General features: G+C 51.1%; 2 protein-coding genes across 5 annotated transcripts in view; one reads left to right on the forward strand and one right to left on the reverse strand.

The window, feature by feature from the left end:
• Positions 1-13,911, forward strand: part of Plekhh1 (pleckstrin homology, MyTH4 and FERM domain containing H1) — a 50,854-nt gene that overhangs the window by 25,491 nt on the left and 11,452 nt on the right. For all 3 annotated transcript variants that reach the window (XM_036205846.1, XM_036205847.1, XM_036205848.1), the window contains exons 5-16: positions 12-95; positions 865-946; positions 1,039-1,793; positions 5,277-5,355; positions 6,065-6,156; positions 8,692-8,842; positions 9,009-9,136; positions 10,199-10,309; positions 11,323-11,409; positions 11,746-11,907; positions 12,734-12,814; positions 13,162-13,344. In XM_036205846.1, the coding sequence (XP_036061739.1) occupies positions 12-95; positions 865-946; positions 1,039-1,793; positions 5,277-5,355; positions 6,065-6,156; positions 8,692-8,842; positions 9,009-9,136; positions 10,199-10,309; positions 11,323-11,409; positions 11,746-11,907; positions 12,734-12,814; positions 13,162-13,344 (1,995 nt within the window). The remainder of the gene's footprint in view (positions 1-11; positions 96-864; positions 947-1,038; positions 1,794-5,276; positions 5,356-6,064; positions 6,157-8,691; positions 8,843-9,008; positions 9,137-10,198; positions 10,310-11,322; positions 11,410-11,745; positions 11,908-12,733; positions 12,815-13,161; positions 13,345-13,911) is intronic.
• The window catches only part of Pigh (phosphatidylinositol glycan anchor biosynthesis class H), a 40,058-nt gene that overhangs the window by 4,114 nt on the left and 22,033 nt on the right, over positions 1-13,911 (reverse strand). For both annotated transcript variants that reach the window (XR_004946521.1, XM_036205851.1), the window contains exon 4: positions 2,713-2,785. Coding sequence is in view for 1 of the 2 variants with exons in the window: in XM_036205851.1 (XP_036061744.1) it covers positions 2,759-2,785 (27 nt within the window). In the remaining variant the exon portion in view is untranslated. The remainder of the gene's footprint in view (positions 1-2,712; positions 2,786-13,911) is intronic.

Raw genomic sequence — 13,911 nt, forward strand, 5'->3', positions numbered from 1 at the left:
TGCCCTTGCAGAAGCAGACCAGAGCTGAGGAAGCCAGAATTGTTCAAGAAAAGGCCGCAAAGATCAAGGAGTGGGTGACGGTGAAGCTAGCCGAGGTGAGTTGGCAGCTCAGCCTGCGCCCTGCCCAGAGCCTGCCTCTGCTGCCATCTCACTGCCCTGAACCGCAGTCCTGCCTAGCAGAAATTCAGACACACCCAGCCCCACCTGCCCTTTCTCCACCGTCCTTCTCAGCACTTCCTTCCCTGTTGTCCTGGGCAGCTCTCCCGAAGCCTCCTTCCAGCCCAGTGCTGGGTTTGAGGTTGAGGAGATGGATGCCTATCTGCAAGTTCCTGAGAATCCTCTCAACTTCTTTTTGTGAGCACATCACAATGCCATTTATTCCTTCTCCCTCTCTTTTTAAACTACTGTAAAGTATGGGCTGGAGAAACAGCTCAGTGGTTAAGAGCGTGTGTGCAGAGGGCCTGAGTTTGGTTCCCAATATCTAAGTTGGGCAGCTCACAACTGCTCATACTTCCAGCTCTGTGGGCTCCAACTCCCTGGCCTCTCTACCCCCTACACACACACACACACACACACACACACACACACACAGAGAGAGAGAGAGAGAGAGAGAGAGAGAGAGAGAGAGAGAGAGAATAAAAACAAACTAGAAAAGAAAGTGCAAGGACTGCCAAATGGTACCACGTGCTATTTTTCACAAATAGGCTTGTTTTTGGATTATATATATGAATAAGCAGGGGTTGGGCATTCTAAATCTCTATTTCCTTATTGCTAGGTACCAAACCCAGGTCCTCTGGCATCCTAGGCATGCATGCTACCACTAAGTGACACGCCTCCGTACACCTTCATTTTCTTTTTGTCCAGCTTGAAACAGAGAATGAGCATCTGAAGGCCTGTAATCAGCAGCTAGTGGAGCAGGTGGAAACCCTTCAGGACGCTCTTGAGGGTAGGTCGACCGGGTGTTTGTAGGCACAGCAGGGCGTGGGACAGAATGGAAGACCTTCTCAATGGGCGTGCCTGGTTTTGCCTCATCCACAGATCTTCGGATGACACCTTCAGAGAAACTGCTAGTGGTCCCTGAGAAAAGCCCAGAGGGGAATCCTGTCCCTTCAGGGCCCGGAGCCCAGCCTGTGGAGCAGGACAGTAATCCCCATACTCAAGTTCTGAAGGTGGCTGTGCCTGCCCCTGCCCTGGGTCCCCTGCAGAACAAGGACTCTGTGTCAGAAGCCAGAAGTCTTGAGGATTTGAGCTTCAGCATGGTCTACCCTGGGGAAATAGCAGAGGCCAAGGTCCTTAAATCTCATCCTCAAAGAGAGGGCTCACCCAGCCAGCTGTTCGTGAGGCCTAACAGCCCCAAACATGGGTCAGCCTCTTACAGGGAAGATCTGGTCACTGCTCAGGGAGGGACATTCCCTGGGACTAAGATCTCTGCCAGGGAAGGTGGCCCTGGGAGTAGTTTGACCCTGCCAAAGGTGAGGGCTCCCAGCAACCCCCAGGGCAGCTTCCAAGTGGCCAAAAGGCACCACAGTCAACCCCAGGTGAGTCCTGGGCATTTTGACCATGTGGTAAGCATTAAGATTGGGGCCCTGTCAGCCCTCCACTCACCTGGCTTCTCCAAGGCTGAAGCCAGAGCTAAAGCCCGGGAAGAAGCAGAGAAGATGGAGATGGAGGAGCTATCTCCAATGGGGAAACAGGAAGAAGGAGAGAGCCCGAAGCCCCCCAGGGCTGAGCTGCAGGAAGTGGAACTGGAGAACAAGCCACCCACACCCCCGCTGCACCGCTTTCCATCCTGGGTAAGTGACTTCATCAGGGTTGGGCAGGAGGCCACCACAGGCATGGTCTTCACTGAGAATATCCAGGGCCCACGAGATAAGGCTCATCCTCACAGCCATTGTGGGGGGCCGGTGGACAGGCCTGCCTGACCCGCTCACCTAGGCAGGGCAGAGTCAGAATTTGAAGTGATATGTGCCATGTGCCAAGCTGGGTGCTTTGTGATTTTCTCAGTTGGCTTTGACTCTGAATCCACATCCATGGAAGTGGAGAGCTGTGCCCTCCGTCCAGCCACTCTGTTGAAGTTCTTCCTGTGAGCCTCGGCAGGTTACTAAGCCCATGACTCAGGGTGATAGTGACTACTAGGAGGGGTTCTTTATTTATTTACATTTAATTTGGGGGGGGTTCATGTACCATGGTGTCCACGGGAAGGTCAGAGGACAACTTACAGGAGTCAGTTTTCTCCTCCCACCGTGCAGATTCTGGGAATCGAACCCAAGTTGTTAGGCTTAATGCCAAGTACCTTACCCACTGAGGCATCTTGCTGACCCTACTAATAGGGTTTCTAGGAGGATTAAATGTACATTGATGGGATGGAGGGTTGGTTCAGCTCTTGCAGAGGACCCAGGTTCAAGTCCCAGCACTCACATGGTCCCTGTTGACAACTGTCTCGAACTACAGTTTCAGGAGATAAATGACCTCTTCTGACCTCCTCAGGTACCAAATGCACAAGTGGTGCACAGACATACATGCAGACAAACCTCCCTACATACTAAGCAATTAATTAAGATATGTATTGAGTAAGTGCTTGTGAGTGGCTAGTGGTCTATCACGATGCTATCTTTGCCTCTGAGCCTTAGCTCCTTTATGGGTCACGTTCTATACAATGACATGACATCTAGAGTGGAGGTGGGGATCCAGATGAAGTAAGACGGAACATACCTTAATGCAGAGTGAAGACAGGTGATGTGGACGGAGGTCATTCTTTCTACTGTTCTACTTCTTTGTCTGACATCTGTGACAAAGGTTAACATAAAAACAGGGAGAGTGGAATATTACAGGTCGGTGGTGAGGATGACATGGAGGCCTGGCACAGAGAGATTAGTGTTATTTCTCCCTTTGAAAGATAGGAACCTGCTGTCTACAGTTCAGCCACTTCCCCGAGTCATGTTAGCGAAGGAACTAGGCTTCCCGTAGAGGTCTGGCTGCCTTGAAGCACAGCCCTGGCATTCTAAGCAGCACTGCCCCTGGGGACACGGGCACATATGTCAATCTTTTCATCGAGCCCAATGCTGCAGATGTGCAAGGGCATCTGCTCCTGGCAGCAGAGAAAATGGGATACCCTCAGGTGGGTTGGCAGCCCCTAGATTTCAGCAGCACACTCCCGGGTCTCCTTTTGAAGGTGCTAGTTCAGGGGGGCTCCACGCCCAGGCTTTTGACTGAACTTTAATGGTGACTGCAGGCCAGCCAGTGGGTTGCTTCAAGAGCACCTGCGAGACTGAGTCACAGTGCTGAGCAAGGTTGGAAGCTGGGACAGTAGGTAAGGAAGTGTGGCATCCCTGGGGCCGGCCCTACTTTATTTAGCCCATGGCTGCTGGTCCTGTTGTTCACTGCTGGCCTCTTCTGTAGCCCTGGAGCTAGACGGGGGTAAGGGAGCATTCAGACAGGGCTATGGAAAGGGGCATTTGCTCAGTAGGTGTTATCCAAAAGAACTTGTCCGTGTCTGCTGGTCTGCTGTCTTACCAGCATGTAGCTAGCTATTCATGTGGTGGTTAAGAGCGGTTCTTATGTTTGGCCGGGACATGTCAGGTGTGTGTATGTGTGGGTGCGAGAGGGAAAGAGTAAAGGGTAGGAAAGATAAATGAAATGCTTTAGGCAGACGAGCTGAGGACCTGAAGTCCCAGCACTCAGGAGGCCGAGAGAAGCAGCCCAGGAGTTCTAGGCCAGCCTAACAGCACAATGAGACCTCCTCTCAAAAAGCCATTGACAGCAAAATGCTTCAAGTGTGGCCGGTGGTCAGCTGCCCTCCAGGGTGAAGGCGACAAGGCCCAGCATCAGGCCTGACACTGACCTCCCTGCTGGCATCTAGGAACCCCACTATCAGCAGTGCCGTCTGAGAGAATTTGTCTATTTTCGGTCCCCTTTGTAACTTGCTCCTGAGGGAAAGAAGACATACTGCCGGCTCCCCCAAGCTCCCTAGCGAAGCTTAGGTGTCTCCCTCAGGCAAGCACTGTCAGGAGCAAAGTCTGAAATTCAGAGAAGGGCATTCTCAGTCCAAGTAATTGGTGGATCAGTACGCCCACATTTCGGGTCTCTACAGCTCTTTTTCTTTAGTCCTTTCAACAACTTCATGAGGGAGACACCCGGTGCCCTTTGTCCAACAGAGCTGTCTTTTCTTGACCTCTTCCCTCAACCCTGAGTTTTGTTTCCTTTGTGAAGTGGGAGCCTGTCCTTGGTGTGAGTCCGTGATCAATATGGGCAGAGATGTCTACATCCAATTACTCCTCACACTAATGTATCTGCCCCGCCTGAGCATCCTGCCCTGGCACTGCCCTGCCTGAGAGTCTCTCTGTTGTCCTCCACCTGTCTTTCCGTAACCCTGGTTACCTCAGCATATCATTCCATATCACCTCTAGCTCTGGGGCCACACCCCAGTATTCACCCCAGTCCCTTCCAGTGTGGCCCTTGGTTGCTTCTCTGGGCCAGGATGGCTGACTTTCCTGGTCAGTGCCTGTGACTCACCAGTTGCCTGAGAGGAACTTTGCATTCACTGTAGGGCTGGTAGAGCAAACAGCTCAGGAGCAGCCTGGAAAAGGCCTCCCTGGCTGTTGGGAGCAAAACTCTCCTCCTCTGGAGTCCGCTTTAGACCCAAAGGCATGCATAGTTAGTGCCAGAATTTTCTGCAGGAGTGTTTTACCTTGGTGGTCTGGAGCCCTGTTGGGCTCTAATAGCTTTGTGGTTGGCCTTGGGAGGCGAACACATGCAGCGCGCTACTTGTAGGAAGCTATGTATCCTAGCCCTCACACAGCTGAATTACAAACGTCCGTCTATCTCCCTGGGGCTCTCCCTTCCTCACTCTCAACCTCTGGGGTGAGACCCAGGGACCCAGGGGTCGCTAAACTAGGCAAGAATCCAAGAAATGGAGAGACGATTTACTGAGCAGCTCTCTTTGAACCTCCTTTCTCTCAAGGGGAAGGATGGAGACTGGAAGAAGGGAATATCTGCCGGGCAGGGATTAGGTCCCAGGCATGAAATGCCTATATTATACATTAATTAACTACTTCATTTGACTCCATTGATCAGACCCTCAAAAGGTCAGTAGTAGTTTAGAGCTGGGGAAAATGAGGCTTAGAAATGAAGAAATTTGCTTAAAATTCCTCAGCCAGTGACCAGCTTGTCCTGAGCGGTGACCCCAGGTCTGCCTACCCCTATGACATGTTTTCCTTCCACTGCCTTGGGGGGACTGAGGCGAGCAGTCCTTGACCACCTGGGACTTTTTATTACAGGAGAGCCGGATCTATGCGATGGCCACATCAGGCCTGCAGCTGTCAGACGCGGCATCCCGAAGTAACGCGGCCTGCTGCCGTGAGTAGAATAGAGCATCAAGGGCCTAAAATGTCTTTGGTGGGCCTGGCTCCCATTTGCTGGGGTCCAGCAGGCAGCGGGGGAGGGCTGCCTGGAACCAGAAAGGGGGCTGTGTAAGTTCGGATTATCACCCAGCAAGGAAGGGCCCTCAAGTCCTGCCTTCCATCTCGTGGTGCCTGCCTCGCGCAGGACTGAAGTGTGGGAAGAGCCCTGAGCCCCCTGATTCAGATGGGCATTGCCCCCGGCTCAAGAGTCACTGACCACCCATAGCATCTGCAGTGATAGGCACACATTCATAATTCACTTCAGCAAGAGTGGGCAAGGTGCAAGCGTCCTGGAGAGGAAACGGTGAAAGGTAGCACTTGGGCCCTTTATCCACGGGGAGCGAGATCCCCAGGGAGTCATGGGAACAAAAAGTGGGGAGAGGGGGCCTGGAGAGATGGCTCAGAGGTTAAGAGCACTGACTGCTCTTCCAGAGGTCCTGAGTTCAATTCCCAGCAACCACATGGTGGATCACAGCCATCTGTAATGAGATCTGGCGCCCTCTTCTGGCCTGCAGGCATACATGCTGTATACATAATAAATAAATCAATCTTAAAAAATAAAAAAGTGGGGAGAGGAGATGGGAAGGTGTGGCCGGTTCTCTGCCTCCCCCAGCCTCTGGCTGAGCTGCGCCTCCTGAGTTCACCTCTTCCCTGTTCTCCCTCAGCTTCAGGTCCTCCTGCCCTCGCATTCCCTGGGGCTTTTTCTGGCCTTGTCTACAAGAATGTCACCGTGCCTGTCTACACAGCACTGAAGGGGGTAAGAAACTGCTGTGGCAAGATGGGCTGTCCCCATCAGGAGAAGCCCCTGGTCCCAGGGCAGTGCCTGCATTGGGGTTGGAGGATCAGGTGTCTTCACACTGTAACCATGGTCAGGCAGCTCACCCACCGTGTGTGTGTGTGTGTGTGTGTGTGTGTGTGTGTGTGTGTGTGTGTGTGTGTTTCTTTTTGGAAGAAAACAAGTTTATTAGTTCACTGAGGGGGGTAATGAGCTAGGCAGTAAGGAGCACTGCCCACCCATCATTTTGCCATGATTTAGAGTTTATTATAAGAGTTTAGCATGTAACTGCAACATGAGATTTTCATCTTTCGCCACTGGTTTTTGTTTGGTTCTGCAGTGCTTGAGTCAGAACACAGGGCCTCCTTTTGCTAGACAGGCGCTGTGCTACTGAGCCACACTCCCAGCCCTTGTTATTCACGTTTAAATCCTATTAGTAATTCTTGATGCTTTACTTAGAAGAATAAAAACACAAAAGTAAAAGTAAAATTTTTCCTCACGTTGCTTTCTCCCAGTTCCTAACCTCAAAGTCAGCTATTGTTAATGTGCAGGTGTTTACTCTGTGAGGCTATCTGATGCAGTCGCAGACGGTTTACAAATGTGCGCGTGGACCTGTACAAATGTGCGTGTGGACCTGTACAAATGTGCGTGTTTACCTGTATAAATGTGCGTGTTTACCTGTATAAATGTGCGTGTGGACCTGTACAAATGTGCGTGTTTACCTGTACAAATGTGCGTGTTTACCTGTACAAATGTGCGTGTTTACCTGTACAAATGTGCGTGTTTACCTGTACAAATGTGCGTGTGGACCTGTACAAATGTGCGTGTTTACCTGTATAAATGTGCGTGTTTACCTGTACAAATGTGCGTGTGGACCTGTACAAATGTGCGTGTATAAATGTGCGTGTTTACCTGTATAAATGTGCGTGTTTACCTGTACAATGTGGCGTGTTACCTGTACAAATGTGCGTGTTCACCTGTACAAATGTGCGTGTTCACCTGTACAAATGTGCGTGTTCACCTGTACAAATGTGCGTGTTCACCTGTACAAATGTGCGTGTTTACCTGTACAAATGTGCGTGTTCACCTGTACAAATGTGCGTGTTCACCTGTACAAATGTGCGTGTTCACCTGTACAAATGTGCGTGTTTACCTGTACAAATGTGCGTGTGGACCTGTACAAATGTGCGTGTTTACCTGTACAAATGTGCGTGTGGACCTGTACAAATGTGCGTGTTTACCTGTACAAATGTGCGTGTTTACCTGTACAAATGTGCGTGTGGACCTGTACAAATGTGCGTGTGGACCTGTACAAATGTGCGTGTGGACCTGTACAAATGTGCGTGTGGACCTGTACAAATGTGCGTGTGGACCTGTACAAATGTGCGTGTGGACCTGTACAAATGTGCGTGTGGACCTGTACAAATGTGCGTGTGGACCTGTACAAATGTGCGTGTTTACCTGTACAAATGTGCGTGTTTACCTGTACAAATGTGCGTGTGGACCTGTACAAATGTCCTTTCTCTCATCTCTCTTCCTCTCACACATGCAAGCACACACGTGCACACAAAGGGATCCTACACACATTAGCCTATGTGTCTTCGTGTCTTGTGAGTGTTATCCCTGGTGTAGACAGCACTCTAATTAGCTTGGGTCTCCCTCCATCTCTTTCTAAAGTAAATGTGACAAGGAGCACCATTGTGTGAATGCACCCTGTGCACATATGTTTCTGGGGGACACAGTTCTAGAGATAGAATTCCTGGGCAGGTTCTATGAATGTTTAGATTCTGATAGGTTCTTCTGCCAAATTACTAAGAGCACTTTGTGGGCTGTGGGCTGGAGATGTAGCTCTGTGATAGCACACTTGCCTAGAAAGAGTAAGGCTCTGTGTTCTATCTTTAGAACTACCGAAAAAAAAAAAAAGATCAAACAAAAACAGTAATTCAGATGCTTTGTCACAGTAGTTTTTTGTTTGTTGTTTTGAGGCAGGGTCTCACTGTGTATCCCTAGCTGGTCTAAACTCATCTAGACCAGACTGGCCTCGAACTCTTCAGAGATCTGCCTGCTCCTTCCTCCTGGGTGCTGGGGTTTAAAGGCGTGCCCCACCGTGCTCAGCACTAGAGTCACCTTTTGGCTCTGCTCCTTATACACTCTTACAACATTGAAAGGATTGTCCTTGTGTTTGCAAAGTTGCTTTCCCTATCCCAGTGGCCTGCCGCCCCCCCCCCCCCCCCGCGCCCCCTAGCCCCCGTCTGTGGCGTGGCTTTCTGGCCCCCTAGTGGAAGAAACAGGAGCTCTCTGGAGAACCATAGAAGCTGGGGTAGGGGGGTTGGGAACCCAGAGGGCAGCATTGGGGGCAGAAGGGGACTTTACACTGCCTGGGACTGCTGTCTAGCTATCAGAGCCTCAGCTGGGTGATGGCCTCATGTTTCCCCAGTCAGGCTACGTGGACCTACCGAACTAGGTACAGCTGGTGTGTGGAAGGGGGGCTGGTTTGAAGCCTGAACTGTCTTGCAGAAAGCCACACAGATCAGCAGTGTGCCTTTTGTGGATGAGTCCTCTGGGTCTGATGATGACTGCGGCTCTCAAGCCAGTTTCCGGATGTCAGTCCCCTGCTCTGAGTATCGGAAGACCAGTGGACTGGGCAGCCCCCGGGCCATCAAGAGAGGTACAAAGAGGAGAGGGACTCTCTGTCTTTTCCCGCTTGATCTCTGCTAGGGTTCCTACCAGTTTTACCCTCGGCTCCAGACTCGGGAGCCTTACACCTTCTGGCTGTATGGGTATGGGGAGGGGTGTGGGACCCCAGCCTTGATTCCTTCCCCTGTGGCGGCCAGGAGTCTCCATGTCCTCATTGAGTTCCGAGGGTGACTACGCCATCCCCCCTGATGCCTGCTCACTGGACAGTGACTACTCAGAGCCTGAGCACAAACTCCAGCGTACTTCATCCTACTCCACTGATGGGGTGAGCAGAGTCCATAGCCCTGGGTGTGAATGGGGAAGGGGCACTGTGGAGGAGCAGAGGCTGCCTGGGCCTCAGTACCCATACAGGGAGCAGCGAGACAGAGGAAGGACCTGGAGATGGTAGAGGGAAGGAGGCTGTTCAGGGGGTACAGAGAGGCTGTGCACAGACCCGTGTTGAAGGAAGACCGAGTCCACGTCCAGGGAGCTCTCAGAGCCTGTGAGGTGGCGCCTGGCACCTTGTTTAATCCTCCCCCTGACCCTCAGATGCTGCCATGACTAACAGTTAAGCGTCAACAGGCCAGGTGCTGCCTCAGTGCCTGCCTCCTGATCTGGCTCATTTGCTTCGTGGTCCTCATGGCTACCGCTGGGTTTTATGGATGGGAAGCCTGTGGCCCAGAGACCTGCCTGCTTCCTCCCGCCTCTGATGCCTTGAATGGCCTTCCTCCTCTCAGCTGGTCTTGGTAAAAGAATCTGGCCTTTCCTTTAGAGCATCAGGGGCTCGTTATCAGACATCCTTCATATCGGATATTCACATTACGATTCATAGCAACAGCAAAGTTACAGCTATAAAGTAGCAACGAAATGATTTTATGGTTGGGGGTCAGCACAACATGGAGAACTGTATTAAAGGGCCGCAGCCTGAGGAGGGTTGAGAACTACTGGTCTATAGGCTAGGTTAGATGCCGCTCTTTCCTAAAGCCTTCCCTGGCCAGCTTCTCTCCTGCGTGCAGCCCTGATCTACCACCTTCTCGTGGTGGGGGCTAGGTGTTCCTTCTCCATTCATCACGGGGATCATTTCCATGGTAGGGTTGCCACACTTTATTCAGTTCTTTCTGGATCTCATCAGTGTATAGTCTGGAAATACCCATAGGTGGTAATTTTTTTTTTTTTTTTTTTTTAACAAAAACTGACATAGCGGTTGTCTAGATCATTTTGTTCTGAGTAGTGTCCAGAGCCTCATGTGACCTCCCTTCATCTCCCTTCCCCTGCTTGCCCTCCACCCCCAGGGTCCTCATGTGACTCTCCTCTTTGTCCCCTCTCCCCTGCTTGCTGTGTACCTCAGGAGGCCCTGGAGAAGTCAGGCTACCTGCTGAAAATGGGCAGCCGGGTGAAGACATGGAAGAAGCGCTGGTTTGTCCTGAGACAGGGACAAATCCTGTACTACAAGTCTCCGGTGAGACCCTCCCCAGGGTGTAACCACAGGAACCACAGCCCAAACCCACACTGTGTATGGGGCTGGAGGAAGGGCAGTGTGGCTTCAGGCCTGCCAGGTGGAGGACTTGGCAGCCTGACTGGCGTTGGAGGTGCTGGGCCACACAGGGGACTCCGGGGTGGTCACCTATTCTCAAACATGCTGGGAAGGCTACCAAGGCAGTCCTGGACCAGTTGGCTGGCCATTTCCTCTTCCTTCTGAACTGATTTCTTCTTATGCCTAGCCTTGTAAAAGGATGTTCCCAGACTGCCCTTACCTTTTTTGGGTTGTTCTAACAGAAAAATCCATTGCTTCCTGTTCTTCTTCCTCCACTAGCTGGAATTGAGGGCCTCAAATGCTGAGAACTAGGTTGGCAGAGCCAATTGTAATGTTTTGAAGAGGATAAAACAGATTTGTCTTTTGTGCAGATGTTTGCTTGGTAGGAGTTGTCTCCAGCTCTGTGCTAAGGATTCTGGGCCTAAATTCCTCCATGAAAAACATGCCATTATCAATTAGTAATGTCTGTAGTAATGCTGGAAAGGATGATAGTGACTTGTGTGCCACTTAGTTTCCCATACCTGTGGGTATAAGGATTGAATAGAAATGTTCTGTTTACTTTTTGAGATGGGTCTTGCTCTGTTATCTAGACCAGCCTCACCCTCTGCCACGGTCTACTGAGTAGCTGGGACTGTTGGCATTCCTCACCACACAGCTTAGTCAAAGGAGTGCGGTGGCCTTCTAGATCACTAATAACCTAGTAGCTTCTGATCCAATTTCAGAGGCTCACTCTCCTTTCTGAGACCTTTTGAGGCCTGCGTTAGAGGGCCCCACGTTCCTAACTATGGCTTTGTTTGGCTAGAAGAATACAGAACAAGCCACTCGTTGTACGGTAGCCAGGGAGGCTTGGGAATCACTTTCCACTTGGTGCCTGTAACTTGGTGTGAAAAATGATGATCTGAGAAGTTTTCACACTCCAGTGTTCTCCTCCTTTACAGAGTGATGTCATCCGGAAACCTCAAGGGCAAGTGGATCTGAACTCCCATTGCCAAATTGTTCGAGGGGAAGGCGCGCAGACATTCCAGGTGAGCCTGCTTGGAGCAGCTGGATTGTGGATGTACAGTCTGGTGTGGGGTTCAGATATGACTGGGATTGAAGCAGAGATGAGACAAACAGAAGCATGGATGGATGACTTCATACCAGGAGTAGGATATGACCTTAGGTTGTGGGCATGAGAAAGAAGAGCCTGAGTGAGCGGTGAAGGGAAAGGAAGAAAGTCAAAAAGGAAAGGAAGAGAGAGAGAGAGAGAGAGAGAGAGAGAGAGAGAGAGAGAGAGTAGGAGGCCATTCGGAAGGCCCAGTGGGTTGAAGGATTTCTGTCTTTCATTGGCTCTTACCACCCTCCCTCATTCCACCCCACAGCTCATCTCTGAGAACAAGACCTACTACCTAACAGCAGAGTCCCCCAGCCTCCTGGAAGAATGGATCCGTGTCCTCCAGAGCCTGCTGAAGGTGCAGGTCACTGGACCTCCAGCTCTGCATCAAGGGGGCACCAAGCCTACCGTGAAGGGCTGGCTGACCAAGGTAAAGGTGGAACTGGTAGGGAAGCAATGGAAGCCGGGCATGGGAGTACCTAGAGATGGTGGACTCTTTCTCCAAGAACTCATCCCAGTGCTTAGCCAGCTGGCTCAAACATGGTCTGAGCACACAAAATGATGTTGGTGATTCTGGAAACAGAGATGGGGACTGTTAGAACAACTGTTCTCAAGACAGAAGGGAAAGAAATGTTTTTACTTGATGTTTAGGACATTAGGTACTGCCCCCTGCAGTATAACTAGCTGTGTTAGGAAAGACCAGGGTAAAGCCAGTGGGACTGCCATTCGATGACTGGTATCCCAGGTTTGCCTAAACACATTTTAACCAGGGGTTTCCGGAAAGCAGAGACCCTAGTTAAGCCCAGCAAAGGGCAGTTAACTAGGAAGCATACTAACAGGGTTAGTTATTGTGGGTTAGGTCAGGAACAGTTACTGTGCCCAGCAAGCTCTGGGCTCAGATTCCTTCCTTGTGAGCTGCTGCTTCCCATCAGCCCATCCTTCGTCTCTGTGAGTGTTTAGTTGCTGTTCCCTTGTGATTTACGGTACCTTACTTAAGGCTCCAGACTGCCAGGGCCTCTGTTTACCTTGCAGCATCCTTACAACTCTGGCCTATGCCAACTAGTGGGTTCTTCCCATATCCATGTTCTGATTTCCTGGATAGTCTTGCAGTGGCAGGCCATAGTGGCCAGCTACATCCTGTGGCAGTCTCACTGTGAAAGGAGACCTGACTTTGGCAGTCTTCCCTGTAGCCTGTCTTGGCTGGCCCTGGGTTTATTTTGGAGCCCTGGTTCTAATGAAGTCATTTCACTTAACAGGTAAAGCATGGCCACTCCAAGCTGGTCTGGTGTGCCCTTGTTGGGAAAAGTTTCTACTACTACCGGAGCCACGAGGACAAGGTATTTCATCAGCCTCCCAACAGCGCCCCCTCCAAACTGCACAGTGCCCACCACTAATGGCAGTCCCCAGCCCTGCCTTCTACCACACCAAACCCTACAAGAGATACAAAGGTCAGCTGTCCCGCTCCCTCCAGAGCATGTGACCGGCATCACAGCCAGTGTGGTCAGTTGGTCCTTTCCAAAGCGCAGTATCTGCTTCTGGCCTGGCTGCCACGCTGCAGCGTCCACCTCCTCATCCTGTCCTCTGTCCACATCTATGGTCTCCAGCCCCACACAGCCAAAGCAGTTATAAAAGGAGACTCCCCTGTGTACCTGCTGTCCTGCTTATGGAAGGCTCATGTCCGCAGAGACCCCTGGGCTGCCTACCTGTTCAGGATGCTCACATAGAGGAAGTAGATCGGTCCTGTGACTCAGACGAAGACTATGAGGCTGGAGGAACTGGCCGGTTGCTCTCTTCACACTGCACCTTGGTGATCCACCCCCCAGAGCACAGCCCTACCTACCTCCTCATCCGCACCAAGCATGAGAAGGTAAGGGAAGAGCTGGACCTTTGTGGCCAAACTTGGACCTGGGTTCTCATTCCCCTTCTGTTTTTCTGCTGAGCTTTCTAATCAAGTTTATTTCTTCCTGGACACTGAATGGGAATGTTACTTTTGAATATCTAGTGGATTCATTCCAAGTGACCAGCATCTCTTCATCATGGGCCATGATAGAGCGCCACACACTTGGAAATGTGGGTTGACATCCACCTGATCCTGTCTTTCTCTTTGGAGTGGTGACCTTGACTCATGCTAGCCCAACTAGTGAAAGTCCACTTTTCCCACTCAAGACAGGCTCTCATAAGCCAGGTTGACCTTGAGCTTGAGATGCCTCTGCCTCAGCCCCCCAGCTCCTGCTGTCACTTCATTACAGGTGCACACCTCGGTTCCTATTTTAAAATTACACACTGCCTTTTTTGCAGGGGAGTTGCGGGAGTCAAGCCCAGAGCCTCACACATTAGACAAGTGCTCTGTCACTGAGCTACATCTCCTGCCCCAAATCCAACTCTTGCCGCCACTCTTCCTACCTCATTAGCATCTGGTTATCTTCTGCCCTTT

The sequence above is a fragment of the Onychomys torridus genome, chromosome 14 (assembly GCF_903995425.1).
Source record: "Onychomys torridus chromosome 14, mOncTor1.1, whole genome shotgun sequence".
Taxonomy (NCBI): Eukaryota; Metazoa; Chordata; class Mammalia; order Rodentia; family Cricetidae; genus Onychomys; species Onychomys torridus.